The sequence below is a fragment of the Lynx canadensis genome, chromosome C1 (assembly GCF_007474595.2).
Source record: "Lynx canadensis isolate LIC74 chromosome C1, mLynCan4.pri.v2, whole genome shotgun sequence".
Lineage (NCBI taxonomy): Eukaryota > Metazoa > Chordata > Mammalia > Carnivora > Felidae > Lynx > Lynx canadensis.
Window position 1 is genome coordinate 24751935 of NC_044310.1, and position 20718 is coordinate 24772652.

General features: G+C 52.3%; 2 protein-coding genes across 5 annotated transcripts in view; one reads left to right on the forward strand and one right to left on the reverse strand.

The window, feature by feature from the left end:
* The window catches only part of AZIN2 (antizyme inhibitor 2), a 57111-nt gene extending 44848 nt beyond the window's left edge, over positions 1–12263 (forward strand). The window contains exon 9 of one of the 2 annotated variants that reach the window (XM_030324405.1): positions 11776–12263. In XM_030324405.1, the coding sequence (XP_030180265.1) occupies positions 11776–11950 (175 nt within the window). In that variant the 3' untranslated portion in view covers positions 11951–12263. The remainder of the gene's footprint in view (positions 1–11775) is intronic. The other variant, XM_030324412.1, reaches the window with a different exon arrangement.
* The window catches only part of TRIM62 (tripartite motif containing 62), a 30948-nt gene continuing 17645 nt past the window's right edge, over positions 7416–20718 (reverse strand). For all 3 annotated transcript variants that reach the window (XM_030324401.1, XM_030324399.1, XM_030324402.1), the window contains 3 exons: positions 20441–20697; positions 19501–19616; positions 7416–9719 (listed from right to left, as the gene is read on the reverse strand). In XM_030324401.1, the coding sequence (XP_030180261.1) occupies positions 9169–9719; positions 19501–19616; positions 20441–20697 (924 nt within the window). In that variant the 3' untranslated portion in view covers positions 7416–9168. The remainder of the gene's footprint in view (positions 9720–19500; positions 19617–20440; positions 20698–20718) is intronic.

Here is a 20718-nt window from a genome sequence, read left to right on the forward strand (position 1 = left end):
GAGCCTGGGCTGGGAAGCTAGGTATTTGCTTTAGGAACCAGAAGATGTTCAAGTGGCTGAGCTCCCTCCCCACCACCCCTAGCATGGGCTTGACCCTGTTCCTTGCCCCGTCCCTTGAGTATGGGGGAAAGCTGGCTAAAGAGCTGGCTGAAGTACAAGGGTAAGTAACATTTTTCTTGAATCCCACGTGCCACCACTTGAGTCTAGAGGCCTTCCTCTGCCTCAACGTCCACCCGAGCCCTCCCCACCCCATGATGGGAGGAGCCCGATGTTCAAGAAAGTGGTAGAGGAAAGGAGCGGGGTTCTACTTACCACACAGGAGGGTATCCGTGGAGCAGTTGCAGGGGGGCTCTGTGCCCATCAGTGGGGTGTTGGGGCCTCAGCTCAGGAGGGGTGGAGGTAGGCAGGGGCTCAGGGCATTCCCCTTTCTAAAAAGGAGGGGCAGACCAAGGTTAGATCCTGGAGCCGCTGTGGCAACAGGCTCCCTGCTCAGAAAGGACGACAGCAGGGGCGCCTGGGTGGCGCAGTCGGTTGAGCGTCCGACTTCAGCCAGGTCACGATCTCGCGGTCCCTGAGTTCGAGCCCCGCGTCAGGCTCTGGGCTGATGGCTCAGAGCCTGGAGCCTGTTTCCGGTTCTGTGTCTCCCTCTCTCTCTGCCCCTCCCCCGTTCATGCTCTGTCTCTCTCTGTCCCAAAAATAAATAAACGTTGAAAAAAAAAATTTAAAAAAAGAAAGGACGACAGGAAAAGCAGGCCTCCAGGGGCTCTGAGATCAGACATCCCTCCTGGTGTTAAACTGATGCGTAGACTTTTGACAACCTGGAAAAATGAATACAATCTATTATAAAGTGGGGAAAACAGGCTATGGAGCAATAAGAAAGTGTGTTCTAATTCTTGTATATAAACATACTCACATGGGAAAAAAGACTGCAAATGTTATCACCCAAGCACCATCAGTGGTTATCTCTGAACAGTGGCTGATGGATGATTTTTCCTTTTTGTGTCTTGACTGTATTTTCTAAATTTTCTATAATGAGCACGTAATAAGAAAAAGATTTACTCAGGGTGCCTGGGTGGCTCAGTTGGTTGAGCGTCTGACTTTGGTTCAGATCATGATCTCGTGGTTTGTGGGTTCGAGGCCTGCATCGGGCTCTGTGCTGACAGCCCGGAGCCTGGAGCCTGCTTCGAATTCTCTGTCTCCCTCTCATTCTGCCCCTCCCCCCTCAAAAAATAAATAAACATTAAAAAAATAAAAATAAAATAAACAATTTACTCAGGAAAGCGACATACTTTATTTTTTTTTTTATTTTTTTTTTTCAACGTTTATTTATTTTTGGGACAGAGAGAGACAGAGCATGAACGGGGGAGGGGCAGAGAGAGAGGGAGACACAGAATCGGAAACAGGCTCCAGGCTCCGAGCCATCAGCCCAGAGCCTGACGCGGGGCTCGAACTCACGGACCGCGAGATCGTGACCTGGCTGAAGTCGGACGCTTAACCGACTGCGCCACCCAGGCGCCCCGAAAGCGACATACTTTAAATGGGCAAGCCTTTGACCAACAATTCCATTTGTAGGAATTTACTCCACAGAACACACAGAAACATGAAGAATGATCATATTTTCATAAAAGAAAGCTCCAGTTTTGTTTATGCATAAGCAAAAATGCCTGGAAGGACCTGAATCAAACTGTTAACAGCTGTTGATTTCTGGGAGCCAGATGAGGGAGTTTTCTGCTTTATAGTCTTTCATTTATTTGAATTGTTAAACAATGAGGGTAAGTTCTTTTGTAATTTTTTAAAAAGGCAAACAATCAAACAACATTTCTGGTCTTTGCTGGCTCTCTCTGGTTCTCCCAGTGTGGAATCTGGCTGGGATGGGGGGCAGGACAGTGGGCTCACCCTGTGGGCTCAGTTTTCATCCAAGCATCTTTAGGGAGGAGATTTCTCTGGTCTCTAAGATTGCCCCCCAACTTGGAGCTGGGGTGGCTTCAAGATCCAGCTTTGGCACTAGCCAGTTCCAGCCAGCAAGCATTTCTTGAGCCCATCTCTGCACCCAGTGGGCAGAGCCGGGGTATGTGATCCCTGCCTCAAGATGTTCGTGATGGTGGGAGATTGAGTTCTTCTAGGTCTGAAAGCCTGGGAGAGCTGCACCTTGGGTGGATGAAGGACGAATACGATTTCCACAGGAGGAAAAAAGGAGGGAAAGGGCATTCCAGGCAGGGGGATGAGTATGACAGAAGCAGAGGTATTAAGGACCAAAGCATGCTTAACATGCTCCATTTGGGATCCTAATATTCTGAGTGCTCTCCTTCCACCATTATATGCAGTCTTTCTCTCTTCCACAGGCAGCCCCTGGAAATGGAAAAGCCATGTCATGGCCAGCACCCTGTGTAGGGGTGTTGGGGACAGGGAGTGATGCCTGAAGGCTGGGCCAAAAGCAGCGCTTGCATTGGCCAGGTAGACGGGGGCCACTGCCACTGCTAGCCAGCTCTGTGCCCAGCCAGTAACAGCTGCTCTCGTGCTGCCCGAATAGAGTCATTTTCAAAAAGCCCCCTCTTTCTTTCTACCTCCCCTATAAACTTTTGCCTACCTGCTTGGTGTGGTCCCTGAAATCCCACCTCTGGCTACTCTTTCAGAAGTGGCTCTATTATGAATGCACAGAGGATGGGAAGGGGGCAGCATCTCGAACCATAAGCCAGTTATCCTGAGGAGCACAGGAGGGTGTGTTTTGATGGAGGAAGGAGTGTGACAGAGGAAGAGGGAGGGTGAAGGGGTGGGCAATGTGGGGCAATCTCCCCGAGACAGCCTCAAGCTAGAACCTTAGAACTCGAGTTTGCCCCATCACCCAGGGCTACCCATCCCTTTTGTGGAACCAATGAAGAATGAACACTCTTAAGGTGGAGATGAAGGGGACTGTCCAGGGTCACTGGAGAGTCAGGGATGGAGCCAGAGTCCACTCCTGGTTTAGCAAGGCTCTCCCAGGTCTCGACCCTGCATTCCACACCCGTGAGATGCACACATGTCCAGCCAGCTCTGCTTTTTCTGGGACCTCCTGGAGCCCTTATCTGCATCTCCCTTCTCCCAGTGGCAAGAACATTGCTGCTGGGCCCCAGGACCTCATTCCTGGTTTGTAGATCTGGCAGTTTGGTGAGGGAGGGGCTTCTGCCTGGGGTTTGTGGTAGACAGAGGAAGCAGGCCCAGCGGCTCAGCCTACAGGGTGTGAGGGGGCAAAAGTCCCTTCCCTAGGAAAAAAATTCCAAAACCTCTAAATCACCGAAGTCCCAGGGCTAACTCTCGTGCCATGGAATCAGGGGACTCCCTTGGGCTATCGCCCCTGATGTCCTCACTTACTTGGAACTCCCCGTGGGTCCAGCAGCTACCCAGGTGACTTTGTTCCTACTGTGGCTGATTCTGGCTCCAGACTGTGTTGCCAGCAAAGGAGGTCCCAGGTGTAGGCAGGCACCAACTGGCTTTGCCCTGGAGAAGGGGATTAGGGTCCAGGCTAACTGTCCCTTGTTCTTGGGGAAAAGGACAGAGAAAGGCACTCCGCTTCTGGTGCCCAGGGCTGTGGGGGCCATGGCCACTCCCTTTTTCCTTCTGCTCAGGCTCCGGGTTCCCCAGGGGTGGGAGGAGGCACCAGAATCCACTGAGGGGAGATTGAAGGTTGTGTGGAAAGAGCACATGGCGGGGAGGCAGGAGGCCTGGGCCAGGCCTGGCTATGGCCCACAGGCTGGTGTCTTCTCATTTGGGTCATAGTTTTCTTCTCTGTAAAGTTGATGTCAGTGGTCTCTCAGCAGCCATCCTGTGATGCTTACTGACATGTTCAGTTGGGTTGTCTCCATCGCAGAGAGGACTTCCCAACCCTGTGACCCCTTTGTTCTCTCCTCCTCTCTGAGGGGTGCAGGTGCTGACTGAGGGTACCTCTCCACCCCTGCTGACCTTAGACATGAGATCCTTCTCTGAGCGCCTCCCTCTTCAGCCCTGCTCCAGCCCCCTTCCAGCTGGTCCTCTGTGCTCCTTTTCCTTGCCTAGGCGGGGCCTTCTCAGCTGGCTGTTCTTCCTCTCCTGTGTACTGATTGGGAACCAGGACATCAGGTCTTGGCTCTGCCATGTGCTACATGCCTTTGAGCTAGGAATCAACCCTCTCTGGGCCTCAGGATCCCCCAGGCCCCATTGGCATCCAGGCTTGATCACACTCAGGACCACAGTTTTGGGGAACTCAACAGGAATTGGGCTTTGTGCCCCTGGACCCAGCCTCTGGAAAGGTCCCCCTTGTCATGACATCAAAGTAGGAAGCCCCTAGGCCTCTGGTCCAAAGTGGCATTCCTTCCCATACTTCATCTAATTCCCGGGGTGAGTGGGGGGGCATTCTGAAATAGTCAGAAATATAATAGAACTGTCAAATTTGTGAAAGAAGATAAAAGACTTTTATTCTGTACCCACTGTAAAACAAAAACAAACATACTGTCATTTCATCCAGATAAAAGGAAAAACAAAGGAAAATGAACACATTTCAAAATAAAAGTATCCTTTCCTGCTATTTTTTTTTGGAGGCTATGCCTCCTTACTGCATCTCTCTTTCTTTCTATCTCTGTTTCTACTGTGTTTCCCATCACCCTTTCTTCAAGGGTGGGTCAGGATTCCCAGGGAGACAGAGTAGAATCGTGGGTGTCCCAGAGGAAGGAGAAATAACCACTCCCGGGTGGGCAATAATGATGATTCAGCACCTTGGCCAGCACCCACTACTCCCCCTCCCTCCCACCCCCCAACCAACCCCACTCCTCTCCAAGCCCCCTTCATTTAAGCCTGTGACATGGCCCTTCGTGGCTGACCTCCTAGTGAAGTGTTTGGGGATGGTGAACAGAGTCAGGACCCAGGCAGGATGAGAGGAAGCCGGGAATGCTGCCCAGGTGTGAGCTGTCAGCCTCTGGGGACGACCTCTCTGGCTGAGCTCTGTGCTGCCAAGAGACGTCATCTCTGTTGTTTTCTGTTCCTGCTGCCACCCCAGAGAGAAAGACCCAGAGTGAATGGCCTTGTTAGGTTCTGACTAGGACAAACCCTGCATTAGGCTTACAGAACCCTGGCCAATCAGAGCCAGAACCTTGGCAATCAATTAACTAGATTCCTAGTCCCTCCCCAATAGAGATGGGGAAACTGAGGCCCAAGGAGAGAGAGAAGGACCTGCTTAGGGTCACCTAGTGCCTTCTTGAGTCTACCCCTGGCCCTGAGAGACACATGAGGCTTGGTTTGAAGTTGAGGCTTGACTCACAATTACACAAATGCACAATGGAATGGAGCCAGGGTTAAAGTCCCACTTTGAACCCCAAGGGAGATCACAGTTTTGGTGTCCCCTGCCTGTCACTGAAGTGGTCCTCAAAGTTGAGAAGCATTTCCCAGGAGGTCCAGAGAAGAGTTTGGTTTTAGCTTTGGATGGGCCTGGGTCTGTTTGCAGCTCTGTTGAGTACTGGCTGTGGATCCCCTGGGAGGTCATGTTTCTCCACCAAACACTCAGATAATGATACCAACCTCATGGGCTTGTCTTGATATTAGATAAGTAACAGCACTTTGCCTGGGATCCAGATAGGGATACTGTCCTCCTATCAGTTCTCTCCTGCTCTGGGTAAGACCTTTGTTGATCCCTCCTTCCTCCCCAATGCTGAGATGCCTTTGCCTCCCCTCTTTGCTTGCCTGTGTTAAATGGGGGATTCCTGGTATCATTCAGCCTGACAACTCCAGATTCCTTCATTCATGAATTCTTTGGACCCTGAGAGACACATGAGCCTTGCCTTGCAGTTGAGGCTCGACTCACAATTGCACAAATGCACAATGGTATGGAGCCAGGGAGATGCACTGATTTCCCAGAGTCCCAAGTTAGGTGTGCAAATTAGCTCCCTACAGTTACTCCCAGACGCTAGGAAGTGGAGAGTAAATACCGGGAAGTGGCCACCACTTCTTGGACCTTGTGCCAAGGCTGAGTAGGGGAAGGGTAAGAAGGACTGTGGAGGGGGTACTGCCTCCCCAGAAGACAGATGCACTGAGCAAAGATGGAGGGACATGGCTTTGGGGCATCCAGTGGGGCAGGCGGGTTGGGGATACTTTAGTCTCAAAATCACCTCCCCCCAAACTGGGTGCTCTCCATCAGCCGATCAGAGACCTTTCCTTCTGCTCCTGCCAATCCCCCCAATCCTTGTTCATGGCCCTTTTTCTAGAACTCCAAGCAATTCAACAACTGGGGTGGTTCCTTCTCCTCTCTCTCCAGCTCCAGGTATAGGCGAAGATCCATCTGGAGCCTCAGGGAGCATCCAGTGTAACCCCCTTCATCTGCAGGGGAGGAGACTGAGGAAAGGGCCCTCAGGGTACAAAATGAGTCAGCACAGAACTAAGACTAGGCTCAGGACTCCTGTTCCTCAGCTGTGGGGGGCCCAGGGCTTTGCCACTTAGAGTGTACACAGCTCATCTGTCCATATGCAGGGCCCTGCCTGACTCCTGGTCAGACTCCTTCCCCATGAGTCAGAGGTAGGATGGACCTCCCTGTACACAGCAGACCTGGGGACATTTCTGGCTTAGGTAGTCCCACACTCCACACAAGGCATAAGGAGGAAGATAGACTCCTTAAGGTCAGGTGTCTTAGGGCACTGACTCCCGGAGACAGGTAGAGTGGGAGGCAGGACCTCCCTAAGTGCACTGCATTTAGCAGCTTATCAATAAATCATATGAGATGGGTGTTATTACCCTCATTTTCTCTGTGGAAAAACTGAGGCCTAGAGAGGCTAAGCCATTTCTCTAAAGTCACACAGGAATGGAGCTCAGATTCAAGGCCAGGCACTCTTATAGAATTCAAGAGACCATGGCACTGTCTCATGAGCTCCCCTCTGCTCTCAAGGCTGCCATGACCCCCTCTTCCAGGCAGACTGCCAGTCTTCCCTGACAAGTAAGTTGTGATGTGAGTGCTGGCTTTAGAACTCTGTTCTTTTTTTTTTTATTATTATTTTTTAAACGTTTTTATTTATTTTTGAGACAGAGAGAGACAGAGCATGAACGGGGGAGGGTCAGAGAGAGAGGGAGACACAGACTGTAAAGCAGGCTCCAGGCTCCGAGCTGTCAGCACAGAGCCCGACGCGGGGCTCGAACTCACGGACAGTGAGATCGTGACCTGAGCCGAAGTTGGATGCTTAACTGACTGAGCCACCCAGGCGCCCCTAGAACTCCGTTCTAATCCAAGTTCCACTGCTTCCCAGCACGGACTTGGGACTGTGGGCAAGTCATGTCTTCTCTCTGAACCTCATTTTCCACCTCTGTAAAGTGGGCATAATATTACATACCCAGTAGGTTTGCTTTGTGGATTAGCCATGTTAATACATGAATACCACCTGGGACAGAAAAGGCAGGCCTTTGTCAAAATGAATAGAACTGACCACTGACATTCTGTAACTTTAATTTAATACAAATTCATCATAACTCACAAAATGGGAAACATTTAAAATAAAAATACTGCTGGGGGTGGCCCAGCTTCTGGTAGATGAAGGGGTGAGGTGAGAATGAGGATTCCTCCTGCCCATGGGGGACCCCAATGGGCAGCAGTTGTGAGGTGGGAGCCCCCCAAGTTCAGCTAGTCTGGCTCCTTTGGGATGAGGGTGGTCAGGGACCCCACAAGCTCGGAATCTAGGCTCCAGGACTAGAGAGCGAAGTGAAGGCTTGAGACATTCGGCCAGTGCTGTGGATAGATCCACCTCTTGGGCTCTTGCCCTCGGGCAGGGACAAGGCCACGGAGCAGGACACGTGGAGGCTCTGCTGCTTCAAAGCCAAGGCCTGGAGGTGAACTCCAGTGACAAAAACCGTGGATGGGCTTGTTCAACACCTAAACATCCTTCCGGGCCTTTTTGCATGGCTGCAGTGAGAAGAAAGAAAACTACGTTTCCCAGGCACCCTTGCCGCCAAAGTTCTGGATCTGATTTATGTTTCCCCAACAGTATCCCTCACAGAGATTTGGATTTGAGAACTAAACTGAGTGGGACAGAGGCAGGCCTCAGGACACCTATTTGCCGGCCCGGCCAGTAGTGGAGGGAACACAGTTCTGCGGTCAGCAGCTTCCTGATGCAGTGGCTTCCTGCAGGTGGGAGCCGCAAGTTGTTCCTGGAAATTCAGCAAGGAGTCTGCTCCTCCAGCCCTTCCAATGATTTTGCAAATCAGGGATGTGATAATAAATGCTGTCAAATTAAACTAGCTAAAGCAGCTCTTGTTTTCTGCAACAGGATCCTAACTGAGACAGACGCCAAGCCTGATGGGAAGTCCCAGCCAACAGCCTGTCCCAGTGCTTGCCTGAGACAACTGTTCCCCTCAGCCTCCCCGCACCCTAAGCCTGGTCACAGAGGCCGGTTTGGACCCTTATTTAAGCCTCTGGGGACCTCCATCACCCAGTGATGCGTGTCCTGCAGCTGCTTTTAGGCTACCGGGCTCTGCATCAGCCTCGCGTGCCATCATCCTGATTTTAGACCCGCGGGCTGGAAGTTGGTGGCACAGTGACCGTAACACATGGGTTCAGTGACCGGGTGCCTCCCACAGGCCACAGCATCATCTCTACCTGCAGGTCAGTGGGAGAAACAGGAACCATAAAGCTCTTGGTCCAGAGGTAGAAGGAGAGGTGGTTCTCGGGAACCCTAGGACCAGCTACAGCCTGTGTCCACTGTGGGCTGGGATCAAGGGTCAAATGGCCCACGGTGGGGTGCCGGGCAAGTCTTAGACCTGGAAGCATAAGTGGGTTTCATGTATCTTTCAGGCTGCCAACTGCCGGCAAGACTCTTGACACATCCTGAGGTCAGGGCATGTGGGCAGGAGGGAGACAGGGAGAAGCTCCCCATCCCCGCCGCCCAGAGGATGGGGATGAGGGCTGGGCAGGGGCCGCCCTGAGGAGAAGCCATGTCACATCCTGGGACCAAAGCTGCCTCCCCATCAAGGTCAGAACTACAGGACATCAATGCTGATGGCGTTTAAGAATCATGGAGCATGACCACCAATATAGAAGGGAAATGGAGGCTGAAGGGTAAACACCCAGCCCGAGGCCTCACGGGGTGTGGGGGCTACACTGGACCAGAGTCCTGGCCTCTGTCCCCTGGGCAGAGCTCTTGCTGGTGGCCGTGGCCCAGGTGGCCCCTGTGGGCTCCCTGCGCCGTCCTAGATGCGGACCGTGTTGATCCTCAACGGCTGCACGTTCTTGCCGTTGGCGTGGCTCTGCCCCGGGCTGAAGTAGGAGCAGAGCTTGCCCGGGAACTTCTCGCGGAACGTGTAGAGCCAGGACATGTCGTCGGCGTTGTAGAAGATGAGCAGGCCTTGGTCGTAGTCCAGGAACACGCCCACCTTGTCGAGCTTGTCGCGGACGTTGAGCCGCGTCCAGGGCTCGGTGCAGGCGCTGTACTGGTTGCCATCATGCATGACGATGCAGTAGAAGCCGCGGCTGGGCTGGATCTGGATGCTGCCCTTGCGGCTGGCCGCCTCGTGGGCCAGCCCGATCACCCACTGGGTCTTCTCCGCCACCACCACCTCCCAGTAGTGGACGCCGCTGCTGAAGGCCTCGGAGCCCAGCACCGACACCTCCACGTCGAAGCGCTTTGGCGAGTCCTGCAGCGGCTGTGGGTGCAGGTTGCCATAGGCCACGATGGTGCAGTCGTCGGACAGGATCAGGCGCTGGTGGGCAGTGCCCGGGTCCAGGGTCAGGGCGGCGGGCACTGCAGGGGGCAGAGGAGGGAGGAAAGATAAGTGGAGAGAAGGTTGGGGATCCACTCTGTGGTGTCTCCCCGAGGGCCAGGTTCTGGTTGGTGCCCAGGAGGCTGTGTGATGCTGAACACATGTGATGCCTGCCCTCTCTGGTCCTCAGCTTCCTCCTCTGTAAAATGGAAGGGCGATAGCTGAAGTCCTTCCAGATTTAAGCCTGGCTGCAGGGGAGCAGAAGCTGTGGCTGCTTGTTCGTTGCCAATGCCTGGGGCAAGGACATAGTGGGCACCCCACAAAAGTTTGTTGAGTAAACCATAATGAAATCCAGAATTAGGGAACTTCAGAACTGAGAGAGCTTAAAGATTATCCCAGGTGCTGGTAATCACCCTGGGACTGGGGGATAAGGAAATCTGTGGGGTGGGGTGTGGGTTTTCTCAGTAGGTGGGATCCATGCATCGAAATGCCCTGAATGAGGGGCGCCTGTTAAGCATCCGACTCCAGCTCAGGTCAGGATCTCACAGCTCGTGAGTTTGAGCCCCGGGTCGGGCTCTGTGCTGACAGCATAGAGCCTGGAGCCTGCTTTGGATTCTGTCTCCCTCTCTCTCTGCCCCTCTCCAGCTTGCATTCTGTCTCTCTCTCAAAAATAAACATTAAAAAAATAAAAAAAATTTTTTTTAAATGCCCTGAATGAAATGCACAGGGAAGTCCCACGACCCCTTTGCCACCCATAAATTTTCAAATGCTCAAGCAGACAATCATGTGAATGAAAAATCATTTTTATAATGACCTAAAGTTACAACTTAACTCCCTTTTACGTATAAACAGGAAATCTTTTTTTAAAGTTTTTATGTTTATTTTTGATAGAGAAAGAGAGAGAGAAAGAGAGAGAGAGAACGTGAGCAGGGGAGGGGCAGAGAGAGACAGAGACCCAGAATCCGAAGCAGGCTACAGGCTCTGAGCTGTCAGCACAGAGCCCTACCGGGGGGACTTGAACCCACAAGCCAGGAGATCATGACCCGAACTGAAGTTGGATGCTTAACCGACTGAGCCACCCAAGTGCCCCGGGAAGGAAATCATTTTGTACAGTTTTAACAGACTGAGTATTACTACCATGTAAACTGAGGGGAGACTGAACTTGGTTTGTTTGGAACTTTGCTGAGAATTGTTCACTTTTCGGGAAAGTATATGTCTGAGAAAAATGCCACTGACTCATATAACCTACCTGTTGTGGACCATATGTGAGGCACAGTCGTGTTTCATCTACGGTGTGAGCACCTGACTGCTTCATTATGTTTTCTACTGTGGCTGTGAGTGAGCATGTACAGATTGGCATACACAATATTTTATTATAAATCATTTCCTTCTATTTTTCCTTTACATTGTCATCACAGTATGTACATACATACCTGTATATATACAGTTTTTCAAGTTTATATACATAGTGCAGTTGTGGAAAGGTTATTATTACCTTTGAGACATTGCAAACTATTTGTTATGAAACGTAGGTGACAGGTCTGAAAAAGCGGAAAACCATGGATTCTAGGCCGACTCTTCCACTTGACAGATGGGGAAAATGAGACCCAGGGAGGAGAGGTGACTAATCTCAGGTCACCCAGCACTCAAAGGCAGGGCGAGGACTAAGCAAGGTCATGTGCAATCCAGCCCCAGCTCTACCTGTCACACGTCACTTCCACCACACGCAGCCCCAACACCTTCACCCGGACTGCCCCTCCACTGCCTCCTCCCTGCTTGTTGTAATCACCTCTGCATGAGGCTCAACTCCAGGGCCCATCTTGTGAGAAGCCTTCCTGGTTGCCCACAGGAAGGTGGTTGCTCCCTGGTTGCTCTTTCTTCTGAAATTCCTTAATTTTGTGTTCTGGTTATATAAGGGGTATTGTCTTCTGTGCCCACATCTTTTTGCACCATTTGCACCAGGAGGGTAAGGGCTGTGTACCACGCAGATAGGCTGTCCCTTGGGCGCCTGGTGCCCAGCACAGAGACAGGCATGGTGAGCGTTTCCAGAAAGGCTCACCAAATTAAACTGGCCCTTGCTTGTGTTCTCTTGGACAGGTGGCACAGGCTGGGTCATCCTGTCCTGGGCTGGCCACACTGGCTTAGCAGGTCTGGCTCTCAGAGGCTCATGAACTCTCATGTCAAGGGTTCTATTTACTCTCTCCTCCGTGACGGAGCTGATGCCCAACCAGAAGATGGAGAACCTGGAAGTGGCCTTCCTGAGCCTGGATGACCATTTCCAGGCCAGAGCAAGACAGAGGCGAGGAAGGGTGAGGAAAAGGAATCCTGCCGCCAGTACCCAGGAGCGAACAATTTCTTCATCCTGCTCTCTGGCGGTTTCGTTATCTGGTGAAGCAGGAGCATGACTACACTTGGCTGGAGCCTTACCCCCTCCTCCTATCACCTCTGTTGGCTGCACGCGTGCACAGAAATAAAACGCCTCAGTGGTGGCAACTGTCACCAACAGGGAGCAACGGCCAGTTTCTGAACTGGTGCTCCCGTTCACAAGGCCGCTAACAAAGCTGACCGTTGACTCACATCAAGCTCTTTCCACGAGCTCTGTTAGGAGTAAATTTAGTTTTGCATTTTACATTCTCCTTTCCTGTTCTTTGAACTCAGAGGGATGCATGGAAACAATTAGCCCTGTGAATAGAGGGGTCAGTCAATGGAATCACAATTCTCTATCCAGGGACATGGAAGAGGGGGAGTCAGGGGAAGGAAGACACTGGATCAGTGGACATATATTTTACCCTGTGGTCCGAGCGGTCACAGGGCAGCCTGTCAGAACCAGAGGCTCCTGCCACATGGAATGTAGGAATTCCCACAGTGGGGTCAGGAGGTGAGAGGTGGAGGGAGGTGTAGGAAGTTATGTGTGAAGGGAGGCAAGGGAAAGAAAAATCTAATTAGACACAGATGGGCCACTCCTCCCGGCTGTGGAATGCGGGTCACACTCAGGCGTGTACAGAGGAAGGGTTAGAGCACGCACAAAGCCAAGGTGTGGGCAGCGGCAGTTCTGAGTGCCACGCGGGAGCGTGTGGTGCTCAGGATGATCTAGGAGGTCAGCAACAGGCAGGAACTGCAGCTCAGGGCAGAAGGACCGTGCGACGGGGCGGGGGAGGGGCGGAGACACTAGCACACCAGATGGAGGGCTCAGCCCCAGACTCTAAAGCCTAATGTGGGGCAACGTGGGCCACTTCCAGTGCCACCGATGAGTGGGGAGGGCGCTCCAGGAGGCAGCCAAGTGGGCTCTCAGTGGTTCTGAGATTGGGCCCACAAAGATGAGCCTGCAGTGCAGAGGAAATCCTGACTGCGTAGAGTGCCAGCTCCTTGGGCGTGGAGCCTCAGCTTGGAAGCCCAGGGGACTGGGTGAGGGCAGGGCCCGCCACTCATTGGGTGGGCCTAGGGGCGGGGCCTGCTGTTCATTGGGCAGTGCTGGCAGTAGAGGCGGGACTAGGTGGGGGTGGGGCCTGACAACTGGGTGCTGGGTTCCACATCTCAGGGGCAGGGCTAGGGGCGGGGCCTGGTATTCTTATTGGCATAGGGCGTGGCCTGATTCTCAGAAGCTTTTTACACTCCAAAGGACAGGCTGGGGTCCACCTCCAGGGTCTCCCATCTCCTCATAAACAGAGGTTCTGTCTTCCAGGCCTCCTTCCCACCCTCCCTGAGGCGACGGCTGGCAGGAGTAACAGCCTTCAGACCACAGACAGACCTAGAAGGGGGCCTAGCAACACCTTTTCCCCTCTCTGAGACGTCAGTCCGGGGTGGAGACTGGCAATCCCTCCACCCATCCTTTATCCTTGGGAGAAGTGCCAGACCTCAGCAAAACAAACCAGTCCCCTGGGGTTCACTATAGTACAGATCAGAGCTCTTTTCTAGGTCCTGACACACTGTTTTATAAAAACAAAAAGCAGGTATTGAAGCAGCCCATTTAAGCCTGAGACCTCGAGGTCAAAGGCATTTAGGGCGGGCATGGACTGTGGAGGCCCCAGGAAAATGTCTTCTGGCCATCTTCAACCACACATCACAGGCCCAAGCAGCAGAGAAACCCCCTAGTCAAGTACTATCACTTGGCAGCAGATGGCTGGTTCCTCTTTGTTCTCAAGGACAGTGGCTTGACCCTTCAGAAGCCTGATAGGACAGGAGACGCTGCCAGCTCTTTCCTCTGGCCAGGCCCTTACATAATCTGCTGCCCCAGTTCTCCCACCTCTTCGGCCCCCTCTGTGACATACTGGCATTCGAGAAACACGTTCACACCCACTGGTTCATGGGAATACCACAGCAGCCCCAGGAGTGCAAATTACCATCCCATTTTCCAGAAGAGGAAACTGAGGCTCCAAGGAGACTTCTCTGAGTTAAGTGGCCTGCTCAGGTTGCCACTTGGGGTGGAAGTAGAGTTGGAACTTGAGTTAAAGCCTTGTCACACCGTGTTCTTTCCTCTGTGTGGCTCCAGAAAGCCTGCTCAGCAAGACTGAGGAACCAACTGATTTGTCATTATAATAATGATAAACAAGTATCAAGTTCTTACTAAGTTCCAGGATTATTATCACAAATAGATAATTTTATTTAATTCTTATCCCTAGGCTGGGAGATAAATCACATCTTCTCCATCCCTGTTTTACAGAGGAGAAAACTGGCCCGGAGAGGGCAGTGATTTGCCCTGGGCTACACAGCTAGGTGGTGAGCACGCTGGAACCCACAAATGACTGGATTCAGGTGAGCAGGGGGAGGGGCGAGCCGCCCAGGAGAGGCAGATGGTAAAAGCAAAGAAGGCGGGCAGTGTCTGGTGTCCTGGGAGCAGAGGCCACCTGGTCTGGCTGGGGAGAAAGTTTGTGCTTGGGGGCAGCAACAATCAGGCCAGGCAGTTGGAGGAGGGTTTCCAATGTCGGCTGAAGGGTGGGACAGGGGGTGGGGGGTGGGTAGAGAGTGGAGGTTCCAAAGCAAGGGGAGTGACAGGTGCTAAATGGAGTTCTCAGATGACCCAATAGGAAGCCCAAACTGGAAGCAGGGCAGGCAGGAAGCTGCTAGAATCCATGGGCTAGTTCCCTGGGGGCGCCTGCCCCTCCCATCTGGACATAAAGGGCCTTGGTGCTGGCAGAGGAGCCATAGTGACTTCACAGGCCCTACAAACAAAGGAAGGGGCCTGGCTAACCAGGTCACTGGTCTCTGAACTCCCCAGGGACCGCTATCCTTGGCAGGATGTTCAGGGCACAGGCTACTGCTCCTTCAGCCCCTCTTCCACGCAGTTTTCTCCGGGTCAGTGGTTCTCAACTGGGGCGATTTGCCTCGCAGGGGTCATTGGACAATGTCTGGAGACATTTTTGGTTGTCAAAACTGGGGAGGGGAGCGTCTAGTTGGGTAGATACCAGGAATGCTGCTGAACATCCTATCATGCACAGGACAGCCCCCTAAATAAGGAATTATCCAGCTCCAAATGTCAATAGTGCTGATGTTGAGAAACCCTGCTCTGGGGCAACCAGCAAGTTCCCACATCCATTTACTCACTTGTGAGGGAGTTGGGAAGGGGCTAACATCCCTATTTTACAGAGGAGGAAACTGAGGCTCAGAGGAGAAGTGACTTGTTCAGGATGTGTGGCAAGTTCCATTCAAAAATACTTACTGAGTACCTACTTTATTCTAGTAGCAGAACTGAGACTCGGATTCATTCATTTCTTTATTTACTTTTCCACAAACATTTACCGTGCTGGCTGCTCTAGGGATCTACAGTGATGAATTAGACCCAGGCCTGACCCTGAGCTAAAAGTCTAGCGACACAGACAGCTACACACACATTGACAAAAGAGTGAGATCAGAAAAGTGCCGGGCTACCTGAAGAAATCCAGGAAGGCTTCCCAGAGGAGGTGTTTATAAACTAAGACATGAAGGGGAGTAGGAGTTAGTCATCAAAGCCTGTTTGTGTAGAGGGCACAAGGGAGCAGCATGTGTGAAAGTGGAGGAGGGAGAATATGGCTCATTTAACACCTGAAGATGGTTCGGTGTGGCTGAGTATGATGTGGAGGGGAGAATGAGAGAATGGCAGGGCCCAGGTCTTATAGGGCCTGGATTGTCAGGCTGAGGTCCCTGGATTGCCTCTCTACGCTGTCACAAGGATGCAGCAGGTGGCAGCTGAGACAAATAGAGCTCCTGAGACAAGCCGCCCGAGGGGCTGCCCTGGGTCAATGGTGGGGGACGCGCTTCTTGCCTCCTTGAGTTATGCTGTTTCACCCATGTGTGGCCCTCATCCTGCTGGGTCTCAGTGTGGAGGTCCCTCCACGTCTAGGAGCACATAGAGGCCAGAAGGACCCCAAGAGGATAACCCAGAGTTCCCCCAGTCTGCTGGAAAATGCGCCCTTCCCCAGACTAGGCACAGATCCAGATTTAAGAGTACCAGGAATGGGGTGCCTGGGTGGCTCAGTTGGTGAAGTGTCTGACTTCGGCTCAGGTCATGATCTCACAGTTTGTGAGTTTGAGCCCCACGTCGGGCTGTGTGCTGACAGCTTGGGGCCTGGAGCCTGCTTCAGATTCTGTGTCTCCCTTTCTCTCTGCCCCTCCCCTCCTCACACACTCTCTCTCTCAAAAATAAATAATTTTTTTTGGGGGGGGGGTGCGCCTGGGTGGCTCAGTCAGTTAAGCATCCAACTTTGGCTCAGGTCATGATCTCATGGTTTGTGAGTTTGAGCCCCACGTTGGGCTCTGTGCTGACGACTCAGAACCTGGCGCCTGCTTCTGATTCTGTCTCTGTGCTGTCTCTCTGTCTCTCTCTTTGCACCTCCCCTGCTTGCAGTCTGCCCCTCTCTCTCAAAAAACAAATAAACATAAAAAAAATTTTTTTAAAAATAAATATTTTTTTAAAAAATTAATAAAAAAAAAAGTACCAGGAGCTGTCCCTTCACTCCTGGGAAATCAGTATTGATACATCAAGTGTGGTCCTCAGCCACCTACAGGGGACCCCCATCTCTGTCCAGCATTCACACGCTCAGTGGTGCCTTCAGCCTCTCTCCATCCCTACCTGGAAGGCCCGATCATAAGCATCCTGGGTTCATTCATGCTCCTCCCCCACTGCCTTTGCCCATGCAGCTCCCCACACTGGGGACAGTCTGGAGGCACCACCAGGCCCCAGCCTTCCCCGAGTGGCAAAGCCATCAGCCTTCAGCACCCGGTTCAGACATGTGTTCCTAACAGCTCTGTGCCTGCTTTCTCATCTGAAAAAATGAGGATAATAATAGTGCCGACCTCTGAGGGAGGATTCTCCTTTATATCCTTGTCTTACCTCTAAAGGACGTGGTGCCTTTGTAGGTTGTATGATTTCGGGTCCCAGGGTCTACTCACTCTACTAGAAACCTGTTCAGACCTTCTCTCCCAGCAAACCTCCCATTACCTCCTCTCGCCCATCATCATCTCAGCGGATGACCTTGCTTCCTACCTCGCTGGGAAAGGGGAGGCTATGGGCAGAGCGTTCCCTCAAGCTCCCACCACTGCCCATTTATTCTCCCTCCTCTGGGCTCCTGAAGATGAGCCGTCAGAAGAGGCAGCAGCAGACCCCACTCCTGGCTGTCCCTGCAGCACCTCTCTCTGCCCTGCATCCTCGGTTTTGCCACTGGGTCTTTCTCATCACCCACAGATAGGCTGTTACTTCTCCCACCTTCAACAGCCTCTGCCGCCTTCTCGCTCCTTCCCTTAAATAAAACTCCTTGAAAGCACTGTCTCCACTCGCTCCCCTCCCATTCTCTCTTTTTTTAATTTTTAGAGAGGAGTGCGTGTGCAAGCAAGCATGAGCGAAGGCGGGGTGGGGTGTGGAGAGGGGGGGAGTTCCAAGCAGGCTCCACGCTCAGCCTGGAGCCCAATGCAGGGCTCGATCCCACGACCCTGGGATCATGACCTGGGCTGAAATCAAGTTGGATGCTCAGCCAAATCAAATCAACTGACTGAGCCACCCAGATGCCTCATGTCCCTTTCTCTCTCTCGGACAGCTTCCTATCCGGCTTATGCCCCTGTGGCTCCACCAAAGCTCTTGTCACTGAAGACCTCCATGTTGCCAGAGAACAGTCAGTTCCGGGTTCTCTCACTTGGCTTAGCGGCCTTTGTTGCCATTAGCCACTCTCTACTTGGCTTCCAGGACTCACCCAGGTTCCCCTCCCACTTCTCTTCCTGGTCCTCTTGGCTGGGTCTCCCTCCTGTCCCTAACCTCTAGGAGTGCCCCAGGGCTCCAAAGTTTAGAGTGACTTCATCTCTCTTCTCTCCACTCTCACTTTCTAGGTGATCTCACCTAGGCTCATCAAATACTGTCCACGCGATGCCGACACTGCCCTGACCCTTGTCCTGTACTGCACATGTCATCCCAACTGCCTTCTCTACACCCGCACTTGGACATCTCATCGGTACTGCAGACCTCACACGCTTACAGCTCTGTCCTTCCAGGCACCTCAGCCCAAATCGCTGTAGTTTCCTTGTCTTCTTTCTCTCCCACCCCAGTTCTCTCCCATTCATTAGCAAATCCTGTTGGCTCTCCCTTCAGAATATATCTTAAATCTGATCACTCCTTTCTACCTCCACTGCCATCACCCTGCTCCAAGCCACCATCACCTCGCAGTATTGTGGTAGCCTCCTACCCAGTTTCCCAGCCTCCACCCTCCATCCCCTTCAGTCCGGTCTCAACCCAGCAGCAAGAGGGAGCCGCAAGGAAGTTAAGCTCACGTCACTGCCTGTCCCCAAACCCTCCAACGGCTCCCATCTCACTCAGCGTGAAATCTGAAGTTCTCACGCTGGCCTGTAGGCCCTCACGGGCTGGCCACTGCTGCCTCCTTGACCTCCTCACCTCTACTCTCTTCTACTCTAGCCACATGAGTCTCCTCACTGTTCCTTGTACATGTCAGGCTTGCTCCGCCTCAGGGCCTTTGTACTTGCTATCCCCACCTCCAGGAACACTCTTCCCTCAGAAACCTGCATGGATCACTCTCCTTCTTCCTTCAGGCCTTTACTTCTTCTTCTTTTTTTTTTCAGTATTTATTTATTTTTGAGAGAAAGTCGGGGAAGTGAGAGAGAGAAAGAATGGGCAGAGAGAGGGAGGGAGAGAGAGAGAATCCCAGGCAGGCTCCACACTGTCAGTGCAGAGCTCAATGTGGGACTCAACTCCACAAACTGTGAGATCACGACCTGAGTTGAAATCAAGAGTCAGACGCCCAACTGAGTGAGCCTCCCAGCTGCCCCCAGGCCTTTACTTCTATGCTTCCTTCTCGGTGAGATCTTCTAACTGGGTCCTCCACCTAAAATCTCTATCCTACCTTAACATCCCCTCGCTCCCTTCCTTATCTTTTATCCTTATCTAATGAACTATGGATTTTACTTATTTACTTTTATTTTCTCTCTCCTTATGATGTAAGATCCACAAAGGCAGGGACCTTTTGCCTGTGTTGCTTACGGCTACATCTCCAACACTTAGACTAGCACCTGGTGTGAAGTAGGGGGTTTGATATGTGCTGAATGTATAGGATGGATGAATGAACTGTCCAACGCCTCAGTCTCTTCATCTGGAGAATGGATACACTAATGGAACCGACCTCATGGTTGTAGGAGGACTCACTGAGCTGAGTGATTACGCAGGTGCCCAGCACGAGCCCTGGAACACAGTAGGTGCTCAGCAAGAAACTCTTCTCATCCCTCTGCCCTGCCCCCAGGCTGTGATTAGAGCAGGCAGCTGGGCTGGGATGTAACCCCCCCTTAGCTCCTGCCCAGAATAACCCTTGCCTCTTCGTCGGCCCTGTTGGTAACTGGCAGGAAGGGCCTTACCTGGGTGGATGTCCTGGAACAGGGACTTCCAGATGGTGTACTGCAGGGGGCCTGTGTACTTGGAGGTCGGGAAGTCTTCGTAAGTCAGATTGGTCTCATGGATTTTCCCTTTAAGCCTGGAAGGAAAGTGGGAGAGCAGGCTGCATTGGGGGCCGGATTTCTGTCCCAACACACGGGGGGCCCCACAGCCACATTCAGGGCAGCTGACAGGGAGCAAAGCCGTGTATTTAAAGTCTGCCAGCCCCAGGTTCAAGTGCCTGCTTGTGCCACTTCCTACCTCTCCTAGCCTCAGTTTCCTTATCTTTCAAATGGGTGCTATGATAGCACCTGCCTCCTAGGCTTGTGGTGAGGATTACATGGCGTCATGTATGTACAATGCTTATCACCGTGCTTGGCTCACGGTCAACACCAAATACGTGATGTTGCCTGTCAGTATTGGTCATCAACAGACCGATAATTAAGTGTTATTATTTCTAACGGTGGCGATGGGACAAGAGAGACCTGGAGTTGAATCCTGGCTCTGTCATATACTAGATGAGGGGCCTCGGCCAATTGACGTAGCTTCTCTGTGCCTGTTTCTACACGTGTGAAATGGAGATGACAGCAAGGGAGCTAATAGGATTATAATAATATAAATATTATTTATTATCAATAATATCAATGTTATTATAAAGACTATAATATATACTTGTACTATAACATAAATAACATTGTACTGTAAGTAATATTCTATGATTCTACTTATCACATATAGAACAATAGAAACACATAAAGCCTTAGACCAGGCTCTGGCACACAGCCAATGCCCCGTAACTGTCTGATGAAGATGTGAGTGAATGAATTCTCTGCTAACCACCCCATCTGCCTCCAGGGCCATCTCCCCACACAGGCTGGGGACGGGATGCCCGTCTGGGGAAGGCAGCCCGTGGCGGGCACGTACCGCTCGGACAGGGAGGCCACCCCAGCCAGGAAGGTGTGTCGGTCGGTTTCGGCCAGCCGCTCCTGCAGGATCTGGGCCCCCTCCTGCACCTTGCGCAGCTGCTGGCTGTAACGCTGGACTTTCTGCTCAATGTCGGTTAGCGTGCGGGCCGTGTCGGCCTCCAGCTCCTCCAGCATGGCCTTCTGCCGCTCGCGCAGTAGCCGGTGCAGCCGCTCGAAGGCCTCACCGATGGTGGTCCGCAAGCTTTTGGTGGAAGACTGTGGGGACAGTCATCAGGG